The sequence below is a fragment of the Lepidochelys kempii genome, chromosome 8 (assembly GCF_965140285.1).
Source record: "Lepidochelys kempii isolate rLepKem1 chromosome 8, rLepKem1.hap1, whole genome shotgun sequence".
Lineage (NCBI taxonomy): Eukaryota > Metazoa > Chordata > Testudines > Cheloniidae > Lepidochelys > Lepidochelys kempii.
This window is the reverse complement of record NC_136387.1, coordinates 83,597,219-83,609,772: the sequence shown is the minus strand read 5'-3', so window position 1 is coordinate 83,609,772 and position 12,554 is coordinate 83,597,219. Positions and strand designations below refer to the sequence as shown.

Below are 12,554 nucleotides of genomic sequence, written 5' to 3'. Positions count from 1 at the left end.
CAGAGATTAAGGTTATAAAGTAAAACCAGAATAAAGGCCCATTCCCTTCTGTGGGTTAACAATGGTCTTAATCTTCACCCACAGTAAATGCGGTCTATTGCAGCTCTAGGCTGTATGGATCGAACACTACCTGGGGAGATGCTCCTCAGTCATCTGGTACCCTGTGATATGTCAGTCATTCCATAAAGTGCTCTTGCTGTAGGCTCTTAAAGAGACAACACAGCCAAATGCAGCCCAGAATTAGTTTATATTCGTAAGTCTTTACGTTCTCCAAGACTGCAAACAGCCACTTCTGCACAAAATAAAGTCACTCTATAGGCAAATATGTGCTTCTTGGCTAAGAAAAATAATTAAGACTAGATACTAAGTATTTAAGAATATAAAACAGAGTATGCCAATAACAATTACTTAGTTAAAAAAATCTCTCTAGAGAGTACAATTGTTTTTACAGTACCTATTAATACATGAACTTTACTAAACACTAAAATAAGGGGGTCGGGGAGAATAAATTATTTACCAGTTTAATATAGAGTATGAATGGCAAGAGGGGCAAACTTCTCCTAATCAAAAAATTATTTGAAATTGACAGGGGATAGCACTAAGGAGATAAATAAGCAAAGTAACAGAAGATAAAATTACTTTTAAAAATTTGCAAGAGAAAAATGTGGTAGCATTTGATAGACATGTGTAACCTGAGATTTCACTCAATTTAATAAAAATCACCAGAAGCAGCATGTCATGGACAGAGTAAAGATGCTTCCACTCTGTAATATGGTAACACCCTGTTAAGTAGAGAGAAATATAATGACCATATTACTGTATGTTTCTCTAAACAAAAGCTCACTGCTGTAATGATTGTTTTGTCTCTGATATTTACATAGTAAGGATTTGTAATCCTGTTAAAACTTCCTAAATAAAGAAATAAAGAAAAAAGAAAAGAATAAGCATAACTATACCATAAATAGTGTAAACTGAAATACCCCCAAGAGTAGATTATGTGCCAAACTGTTGCATGCAGCATGGGTAGCAGCGTCAGAGGACAAAGTCTGCAGAGCCACTACATCCCCTAGCCATGCAGGTGGGCAGGAGGATTGGGAAATGGGTGGAGTAGAGCACAGCAAGCAGGAAGACCTTATTCTCTGCTAAGAGCTCAGGTGGGTCTGAGGGGGAGGTGATTTTAAGAAAAATGGCTGCTCTGAATATCATAGGGTATAGGAACACCTTGAAATTGCTACACTGCTTCCTAAAAGATTACACATTAGAAATAACAGGATACAATTCCTTTGAAAAACAGCACATGGAAATCAGAGCCACCAACAGTCTACCAGCTCAGATCAAACAGGCCAACACAACAGCAATTAACCTGACAATCAAAGCTGGAGTCTTCCCAAAGCAAGAATATCTCCATCCAAATACCCACACCCAAAACCAGGAGACTGTTTGTTTAGTCACTATTTTGAAATGATCCTGCCAAATAAATTTTAGATTTTCTATAAAAACACAGAACTATGCTATAAACAAAGTACTTGTAACCTGCAGTTCTTCTGGTACAAACAGAAAGCTTTTCCAACAGATTGCTGCCACTGTGTTTTCTTCCTGCGTTCAAACTGATAAAGTCACATATTCCTTAAAAAATGTAACCAACATAAATGCTCTTGAATAAATACCATTTAATCTGTATTTTTTCTTCTAAATAAGAAGAATTCAGAGACTAAGAATGAAATTGAATATAGACATATAACTTTTAGTTTTTCTTCATTCCCATTTTATATTCAGCCTTTGTAGAGAAAGATGTTATCATCAGTTAAAGGTTTTTTAAAAAGACCTTTACTATCACAACAGCAGCTTTTATTACTACAAGGAAAATGATTAAGGAGCAACTATCTGCAGAGGCTGTAGAAGTGAGTTACTTCTTATGATGGACTGTACATATATCAGATTCCTTGGATTTGTTAATAGAAGCCAAGTACCTGTTTGACAGTTCAGATCCATTATGTATAGCATATGGTTTGAAGCAAGCAATTTTGGCAATTTTCAGAACAAAAACTAATAGGATTTAATCCTTCCGAGAGGAAGCATGATAAAAATGCTTTAAAACCTAGAATATTCAATTTCAGAAAGAAAACAATTACACTATTATGCAATAATATATACCAGAATATCCGATAACTTAAAATGGAGAGCTTTTAGCTTTCTCTTCTATGTAGATTGTTTGTATAGCTAATTAAAAAATATATATATTTTATTGGAGGAGTCAGGAACCTCTATTTGACAAACTATTAATATGCTCACCTATCGTATGTAAGCAACTCGTATTTGCCCTATCATAAAAGTAAGTACTGTATACACCTCTCCAATGATTATCTTTGTAAAGGTAATAGAAACTAAAAGGAAAACTTGGATTCACTTGATTCCATTGAAACTGCTTGAAATAGCCTAAAGCACAAAATGACGACTATTGCCTCGTGCACTTTGAGGTTGGAGCACATCCATCCTGTCAAGGCAAAGGGTTCATTGTGATCATCTACTTAGGAGGTTACTGGAACCAGAAGACTTGAAGGGGAAAAAAAGGATTACTTACTTGTACAGTAACCATCATTTTCTGAGATGCATTGTATACATATACATTCTGCTGCAGGTATCTGTGCAAACAATCCACTCGAGTCAGACTTTTGTCACCAGTACCACTAGGCAGCACAAGAGCCCCTGCTCGCCTCGTGCCTCCATCTTCCTCTCTTTCCCTTCTCACTGCTGTATATAATTTCCAAAGTAGCAAGGAATGTGTATGTCCACAACACATCTCAAAAGATGAACAGTTATTCTACAGGTAAGTAACCGTTTTTTCTCCTTCGAGTGACTGTGCATGTATATATTCCACTGCAGGTAACTCATCAGCAGTTCCCCTACAAGCAGAGAGACTTCAGATCATCTGAATAGAGGCTGTAACCACAGCTTGCAAAAGTCGGCGTCGATACAAGAGGCTTGAGGAATGGCAGAAGATCTGAAGGAGAACATCCTTCCTGATTGACCACTCGTGCTGATGTACAAAAATCCTGTGAGGAAATCCTCAAAATGTTTCTCTCGTTCCTGGAAGGTGAAAAGCCTTCAGGAAAGCATTGTGATGAATGCATAAATTCCATAGGAGGATCGCCTCCAGGCAAAACTGAGGCAATCTTGCACTTCTCTGCTTGTTCAGATAGCAATTCTTACAGACAAAACCACTGCCATGTTCTATCACTTGGTTCTTGATGGTGGACAAATATCTCACAGGCCCAAAGAATAGCCTGGGGCACAAACACATTTATGTGGAGTGAAATTTCCTGAGGTGACTAAACAGCTTGCCTCTGGAATTGACCAAGATGGGCTCCCCAAACTTTAATAGATGCATCAATTATCAGACTCAGTCAATTCTGGAGATAAAAACAGAACTCCTCTGCACACATTGGGGGATCCAACAATCAAGAGACCGAAGCACTTATGCGGCTACACGAATCTGTATGTCTGTCCAGAAGGTGCCTGGGAGGACAATATACTGATTGGAGCCAGGCCTGCAGAGAGCAAAGGTGAAGTCTGGCATGCAGATCTCCATATGTGCATTGGGCCATATGGCCTAGAAGCTGAAGCAGGCACATGCTGATGTTGTGGGGGGTGAATTTGAGGCTTTCTAAGAGAAAGGCTACAGACTGAAACCTTCTCTGGAAGGTAAGCCCTGGTTGTTATGCTGCCAAGGTCTGCTCCTATAGAGATTATGTGCTGTGTTGGTTGTATTTGTGATTTGTCCAAATTCAGTTTCAGGACTAGACGGGAGAACAGCTGTTAGATTACTATAATGCTATTTTGGACATGGTCACTTGATACTTCATGAACTAGCTGATGACCCAGGTAAGGAAATATTTGAATGTCCAAATGGTGGAAATGAGGTTACTACTACTGTCACACACATGTTGATGACCCTGGGTACTGATGACAGTCTGAAGCGAAGGACTGTGTACTAGTAGTGAATTGAAGGTACTTCCAAGGGCAAGGATGTATGGCCACATGGAGGCATGCATCCTGTAAACTGAGAGCAGCATACAATTTCCCATCTTCAAGGAAGGGATAGTAGAAATGAGGGTGATCATCCTGAACTTGATTTCCTTGACGAAACAGTTCAGCTGTCTTAGCTGTACAGTGGGATAGAGGCCATAAGATTTCTTTGGGACCAGCAAGTACTGGGAATAGACACCTTTTCCTCTGTGCTGGTAAGAAACTTCTTCCACCACTCCCATTTCTAGAAGAGACCATCTATCTTGAAGTAATACATTCTCATAAAAGGATCCCTGAAAAGGATGGAGAATATGGGTTGGGAAAAGAGAAGTAGGTAAACTGGATACCATTATCCCTCTTTTACCATGCTTTACCACTTGTCTGATATTATGTCCCAAGCGCAGTGAAAGAAGAACAGGCGTGATCCAAAGGGAACATATATCGTTGGTATGCAGTCCTTGACCAAGAAGGTCAAAATGATTGCTTGGAAGCTGCTGCAGTCTGGTAACCAGGGCTCCTGACAATGAAGATGGCTGGCAGCATCGAGGAGGTCTTGACCTTCTTAGAGGCATATTGTGACCTCTGTTGGAAACAGGGCCTTGAAGTAAGATTGCCGCCTAAACTGTTTCCTCTTTGTAAACAGAGTATAAACTCCTAATGAACTAAGCATTGCATGAAAGTCTTTCAGTGTGCACACAGAGTCATCTGTTTCAGCAGAAAACAATTCAGAACCGTCGAAAGGTGAGCCATCTATTGCGTTCTGCAACTCTCTTGGAATGCCAGAAGCCTGTAGCAAAGAAGAAATCCAGCCTCATAAATTTCTCATCCTTGGGAGTGGTCTCCTGGTTGAATCTGAGTCCCCTGCATCACAGTCAGGGTCTAGTTCCAATGCAGGTTGCATCGCATCTTTCAAGAGACAGACTTTAAGATGAAAGAGCCTATTTTAGTCCCGGTGAGGAAAGAATTACATATTGAATAGGACAGGACAAATCAAGCGGCTCTCATGCCTATCTGTGACAGGAGAAAAGAAGCCCCGAACATGGTACACAGCTTAATATCTGGGTATTTTTTAATAAATCAATCCTCCAAGTAACTACTAAAACTAAACTAAGTATAGTATCATTAAATATTAACTATAAATACATACTAACTATACACAATGAAGTTCTGAAAGCTAGCTAACTGAAGCAAATGCTACAGAGAGGAAGAACTGAGAGGGAGGCAGCAGCCATGCCCTTTTATGCCCTTGCCTGAGAGCACAAGGGACACCAGGATGTATGCACGCTTAGTGGTACTGCTGGCAAAAGTCTCTGACTCAAGTGTATTGGGCACACAGACCATACTCTCAAGGGTTTGGTAGAACTTTATCACACTCTTTTGCCTGCCACCATAATGATGTGGCTCCTAGCTGTCATCCTAATGTATGGGGGGTCGGGGGGGGAGAGGCGCTGTGAAAAATGGTGCGAGAGGCAAGACTGGCAAAAAATCTCAGATTTACAGATTTTAAGGCCAGAAGGGTCCACTATGATTATATAGTCTGACCTTTTACAAAATACAGACCAGAGAATTTCACCCAGTAATACTTGCATGAAGTCCATACCTTATGGTCAAGCTAGAACGTATCTCTTAGGAAGACAATCTTGGTTTAAAGACTACAAGTGATGGGAAATTCACTGCATCCCAAAGTAAAATGTTCCAATGGTTTATTACCTTAACTGTTAAAATTTGCACCTTATTTCCAGCCTGAATGTATTGTGACAGGGTCAGGCCACATGGCTCCAGGAGAGTGATAGAAGGTAGATATATTAGCCCCAGATTAAGCAGGTCCCTTTTCCCTGAGTAAGATAATGGGCTGTTCCAGAAGAATCAGGAAGTTGCCGGAACCAATTAAGGCAGGCTAATTAGGACACCTGGAGCCAATGAAGAAGCTACCAGAATCAATTAGGACAGGCAGGCTAATCAGGGAACCTGGTTTTAAAAAGGACCTCAGTTCAGTTAGTGAGGTACGTGCGACGAGCTGGGAGCAAGAGGTGCTCAAGAAGCAGAGAGTGAGTAGGCGTATTGCTGGAGGACTGAGAAGTACAAGCATTATCAGACATCAGGAGGAAGGTCCTGTGATGAGGACAAAGAAGGTGTTGGGAGGAGGCCATAGGGAAGTAGCCCAGGGAGTTGTAGTTGTCACGCACCTGTTACTGGAGACACTGTAGACAGCTGCAATCCACAGGCCCCTGGGCTGGAACCTGGAGTAAAGGGCAAGCCTGGGTTCCCCACATCCTCCCAGCTCCTTATTTGATATAAGAGTAGTTGACCTGGACTGTGGGTCCCACCAGAGGGGAAGGTCTCTGGCCTGTCCCCCGACCCATTAGGTGGGCCAGCAGAGACTGTGGAGATTGTTCTCCTCCTTTTCCCCAGCTGGCCAGTGATGAGGTTAGCTGAGTGAATGGCAAGTTTGTGCCACTAACAAAAGGAGCCAAACTGAGGACTGCCGTGAACCTCTGAGGTGAGCAAATCCGCAAGAAAGCGCAGAACCCACCAAGGCAAAGGAGGAACTTTGTCACAGTATCTAGTTTAAGCTTCCAGCCACTGGATCTTCTTATGCCTTTGCCTTCTAGATTAAAGTCCTCTACCATCAGAAATCTTCTCATCACTTAGGTACTTATGGACTGTGATCAAGGCACCTCTGAGCCTAATAAGATAAACAGATTTAGCTTCTTAAGCCTTTCACTGCATAGCAAGTTTTCCAGACCTCAAATCATCATCCTTGTAGCTCTTTTCTGACCCTTTTCAAATTTTTCAACATCCTTTTAGAAGTGTGAGACCAGACCTAGACATATTATTCTAGTAATTGTCTAACCTATACTGCCTAGCTATTTCTACTGGATAGTTTCTTGATTATATAACCAAGAAACATATTAGCCCTCTTAATCACAGCATTGTATTAGGCGCTCACATTCAGTTGATTAACCACCATGACCCCAAGCCTTTTGCAGAGTCACCAGCTTTCCAGGATACAGTCCCCTATCCTGTAAGTGACCTAAATGTCTTGTTTCTAAGTGTATGACCTTATATTTGGCTGTATTAAAAACACATTCAAACTCAAATCACTTAGATACATACTGATCTGGGGTAAAATGAACCTGTCGTCATTTGTCACTCCAGCAATTTGATCGTCATCTACAAACTTTACTAGCAATGATTTTATGTTTTCTTCCAGATTAGACAAAAATACTGAATTATATTGGGCCAAGAATAGATTCCTGGGGACCTCACTAACACCACACCATTTGGATGATGATTCCCCATCTACACTTATTTTTGACTTACAGAGATCTGTCTGTTAACCAGTTTTTAATCTCTTTAATATGTGCGACACTGGATTTGTATAGTGCCAATTTTTTAAAATCAGGCCTGGACAAGGAATTTGTTCTTCTTTAAACAGGTACCCTTCTTTAAGCGGTCCAATTCAGTCACTGACCAAAGTATTCCCTTCAATTTCTCACAAGACATAAGCTGTTTATTTTATCAGGGTTTATAGTTATGGCTCTTAGGGATGCCTCAAGATGAAGGCATGGTGGAATTTGACATCTGTAACTGGAAGTCAGATTCCCTGAAGTTCATTCACATTATGACTCAAGATAATATAGTGTATTCTGATGGCAAATCATGATATACATTTGTGTCCGTCCCCCCCCCTTTTTTTTTTTTTTGGACAGTGATGCAAGTCTCCTTATCCCTCAGATAGTATCTGGGTATAGTATGCTGCTATAGGGTTTGCTGTACTACTTCAATGTACTGCTGAATACTTTGAATTTGGCCACTGAAAGACCCATACAATTATAATTAAACATAAAGAATATAATTGGACTTTTCTGGTATTTTGTGGATGTCAACATTTTTTAGAAGTCATTAAAGCGATGGAAAGGACAGAGGATTTACAGATTTGCTATGTCATCAACAAGGTCTGCACTAACATTTCTAACTAGCTGAACCAGTTCACCCTATTTTCCAGATGGCTATTTATACACTTTAAACTGCTGTTGAATGTCTGGTACTGTTTCTTTTTATAAGACAACTAATTCCTTTGACTACAGATTGAGTGTTCCAGCCAAATTCATTCCAATAATGTTTTTTTTAAAATATGTACAAAATCAATAGAAAAACTACTTAATCCTTGTGACATAAGTTTTGTTCTAAAATTCTCCACAACCCATCATAAATTAGAATACAATGTAATTAAATGGATTTTCATACCCTTGGTAGAAAATGTCAGCATATTAGTCACTGAATCAATTCTATATCAACACAAAATCTGTCAGTGTGGGCTGCTTTGTGTGAAATCTACTACACCTCATCTAGCAGCAAGGCTGACACCAGCCTCCACAGACATTGACATAAAATGTTTGAACAGCTGCTCCTTTTACTGAAATGGAGATTTAATGTGTGTGGTCAATGGTGGCTCTTAAGTCTCCGACGACAACAACATGACAGAATTTACTGCAACAAGCCACAAAAGCATGATGCATTATCATGAAAAAAGGAACATCTGGCCTGTTCAAGGCCAATGGGCTAAGAGTGCTACTAAAATGTAGTTGCTTTTTCAATTTATGGTATCTAAGATGGAACATATGTAACTGTTCAAAAACCATTTTCACTGAACTTCACCAAGACATTTTTTGTTGGATCATATCTGGCAATTACAACATTTGCCTGAGAACAAATAAAGCCCCAGCCTTGTAACTGGATTTGCACAGGCTGAACCCTGCACCTATGTGGCGAAGCACTGAAGTCAATGGGGCTCCCCTCTTGTGTTTCTGAGTGCAGGATCAGGATTCCAACATACAAACTACCTCTGCAAAGCAAATGCCAATGACTGCCTTTCCATGTGTGCAAAGTGATTGCAATCCATGATTCTAGGTACCCTGCAAGTTCCATGGGATGCAGAGATAACACACACAAGACATCTTTCAGTAAAACACCCAGGTTGTTTTAATTAATTTTTTTCCTAATCAAGCAAAGAAACAATTTCAAACTGGGGACTCAAGTCTCCGAAATGTCAATATATAATGATTTTACTAAATAAGAACAACAAACACATTTTTTAAAAAAAAAACCTTCTGATATGTAGGAAATCAAAAAAACATTGAAGTTCCCATTGCCAAAACTGACCAGTTGTGAGAACACAGGAGCAGTTAGCAAACTAATGAATACAGTATGCTACTTACAAGGTCATTCATATTGGTCTGGCTGGCTGGGTGAATTTCTTCCAAGAACTCCAAGACATAAAATGTGTATCTATCCATAAGGTGAACTCCAATCCCAAGATCAGGCTGATGCTTAAAAACAAAATATACACACTTAGAGTGTTCCATAGCAAAAACCTGATGGGAACAGAGCAAAACAGGGCCATGCAAGTGTTCAAACCTATGAATTATCTTTACTGCTAGTCAAATTATCAGAAATATGCAAAAAAAAATTACTAACCATCAAAAAAACCCCAATAGACTGTGTAAATTAATCTGTATATTGTATGTTATCTTCACCTTTTAAGACTAAATTCTGACTAGCCCTGTCTTTGCCTGGTTGAAGGGAGCCTCTTCCTCCATTATGCACCTGTGCAGAACTCAGGTAGGATCCTCCCACTATGGCCTCTTGAGCATGAGAAGGAGCGTGGGGAAGACAGTGCTGTGCGGCTCCAGGAGGCCATGACCAGTTGCAGTAGGCACATGAGTAGAGCCTAATTTTCAAAGATGTTGAACACCTACTGGGGCTATGGTGCTCACTACCTTTAAAAAAAATCAAACTACAGAATAGGATGGTTTCACAAACTGCGACTGTCTCATGAGGCCATAGCCTAAAGTAAGAAAGATGAAGGTAAGTCACTTGCAGGTTTAGGGAGAAGATGACTAATGTCCCTCTTCAAGTGCGCTAGCCATTGTACTATAAATCACATTTTCTATTCTCTATTGTTACACTGCAGAAAAAAGGTATTTATCATTATGCTCTTTAATTCATCATTTTATGTCTGAATTGAAGACTTACTGAAAATTAAATTAGGGGTGTACATTAGCCTGGTGGGCAATTGACATCCCAACACTTTTGGGCAGCACAACATAATAACGTGAAAAGTACATCAAACATTATATGAGTGATGGTTTAGAGGTTAACCTTTATGTTGTTAAGCAGTTAAGGTGGAGATTTTCGGAAGTGCCAAAGAAATGTAGCAGCACAAGTGCCACTGAAAGTTAATGGGACTTGTGATCCTAAATCCTTTGGGCACTTTTGAAAATACCCCCTTTACCCTACCTCCAACTACCCTACCCATAGGGATCCTAAGTCTATGGTGGGGAGCTGTACCTATAGAAACCCTAACCCTGACTCCAAGTACCCTACCCATAGAAACCCCAATGCTAGGGCACAGAGCCCTACCCAGAGGAATCCTAACCCTACCTCCAAGTCCCCTACCTAACTCATACTTACTGAAAGTGAATCTTCTCCTACTTGGCTACTAGCCAAGGCCATTATATTTGGAGAATAAAATCGTTCATACATTGATGCTCCTTGGCAGGTATCAATAATAAACAGCAATTCGTTGTATCTGAAAGAAATAAAACAGCTTTCACATTTGGCATTCTGTAGATTATGTCTTCATTCATACAACTTCACTGCATAGTTACCAAGATATGTAATAGAGAGCCAACTGGCTGAACATTTCAGACACCTTATAATTAATAAGAAGCCCATACAGCTATTGAGCCAAGGTAACTCATTTGTGTGGCTGAAGATTATAATAGATTTCCTTCTCCTGTGGAAAGGAGAGCTTCAGGCCACCTCAAGGACAACAGCTATTTAATACCACTTCTGGGGTGACAGTAATTTTTCGCATTTTTAAACCACATTCAGAAAAAAATAATTAATTTTGCCACCCTTCAGAAGAAGAGTGTGCTGTTTAGACAAGAATTAAATGGAGGAATGAAAGGCTACAAGCAAAGTTTTACATCCGTTGGTAACACACTGTATTTAATCACTAAGTAATCAATTTTTACCTTCTTTTCTGCCACATTTGTTCAAAGGCATCAGCAAGTTCTACATTAGTGATTTCTTCAGAATCCTGAAATTTCAAGAAACCATTTCCACCATGACCTTGTAGAAAAATTCACAAGATAAATAAGCATGTACGTTAAATAGAAGTACAATATATACAAATATGGTTGCCAAAAGGCCAACAGAAACAGCTTAAATGCAATTCTTCTCCCTCTTTGGTGTGGGATGACAAGACATGATTTGAGGGTAATAAGCACAATATACGTTTATGGTTTAACCTGGAATACATCTATTCATTCATAAATTAATAGATACTGCTTTAAAGATGCTTCCTTGATTACTATTTATGCAAAACCCCTTCACATAATAATGATTTTTGTAACTTCCAGAGTCATTACAAATTAGGCTGTCTAGACCATATGCCCAGGGTTGTGGAATACAAGTGTGAGACCCAGATTTTTAAGTGGTGCAGCAATCTTAGTTATCAGAACTTTTTGCATGGATTGTTTTTAATACCAATAATAACGGATGTTTTGCTCAAAGTAATGTGAATCCATAATTACCGTGTATTTGTTTTACTAATTTTTCAGTGTTATTTGGCTTTCTGATGAAATTTCACTCTGCTACTGTGCAACAAAACCAATAAATTCCTGTAATTACCTGTCATATATATTAGAATATTGCTTCTGTCATCAGAAAGTAGGCGCTTGGATCGAGGTGTGCTTGGTGGGATTCTTCCTGTCAATACGCGCAAGAAATTCTCCACAGTAACCTACAAACATCAAAATAAAGTAATTTCTAACTATTATAAGGGATATCTATTGACCACTACTAGACGGGGTTCCACAAAATGACGACACAAACTATGCACTATATATACATAGGTCCACCAATAGATGGTATAAATTGCATTACCAGATTTCTTCTATTCAAGGTTTTACTGTGCTACTGCTCACCAGTTTTTTTTATTGCCCCATTAAAAATCAACCTGTTGCTTTACTGTATTTGAAAACTGTTTCATCAAACACACTTCTATGACCATTATAGTCTTTTAATACTTCTTCATTGATTTGAACACCTTTCACACTGTAGTGTACATCTTTACTCCGTCAATGCTACTTATACATTCACAAAACACTGCAACATTAGTATGTGTTACCATGGAAAAATGTTAACAAATACTCTAAGGCTTAAATTCTCTGTGCAACTCAGGCAAAGAAAAGATTCCTGTGGCACAAACATCGACAAGATCAGATGTAGTCCATCTGGACACCGACCATAAAACATCTGATTAAACATCAGAACTACTTGTTCTGAATGCAGATTTACAACACTCAAAATGTTACCAACAAAATTCAGACTCATGACAGATAGGGTTTTTTTTTGTTACTATAATCTTTCAACATGCACTTTATGTCCTCAGGACACTAATAATCAGAGAGCACGACATCTTCTGTATACTCTAATAGGCAATTATGGTACAGGGT

At 39.3% G+C, this 12,554-nt stretch overlaps 1 protein-coding gene across 4 annotated transcripts in view; it reads right to left on the bottom strand.

The window, feature by feature from the left end:
• Nucleotides 1–12,554, bottom strand: part of PIGK (phosphatidylinositol glycan anchor biosynthesis class K) — a 128,521-nt gene that overhangs the window by 103,059 nt on the left and 12,908 nt on the right. For all 4 annotated transcript variants that reach the window (XM_073357297.2, XM_073357298.2, XM_073357299.2 and 1 more), the window contains exons 5-8: nt 11,728–11,839; nt 11,070–11,166; nt 10,504–10,621; nt 9,249–9,359 (exon numbers count right to left, since the gene is read on the bottom strand). In XM_073357297.2, coding sequence (XP_073213398.1) covers nt 9,249–9,359; nt 10,504–10,621; nt 11,070–11,166; nt 11,728–11,839 — 438 coding nt within the window. The remainder of the gene's footprint in view (nt 1–9,248; nt 9,360–10,503; nt 10,622–11,069; nt 11,167–11,727; nt 11,840–12,554) is intronic.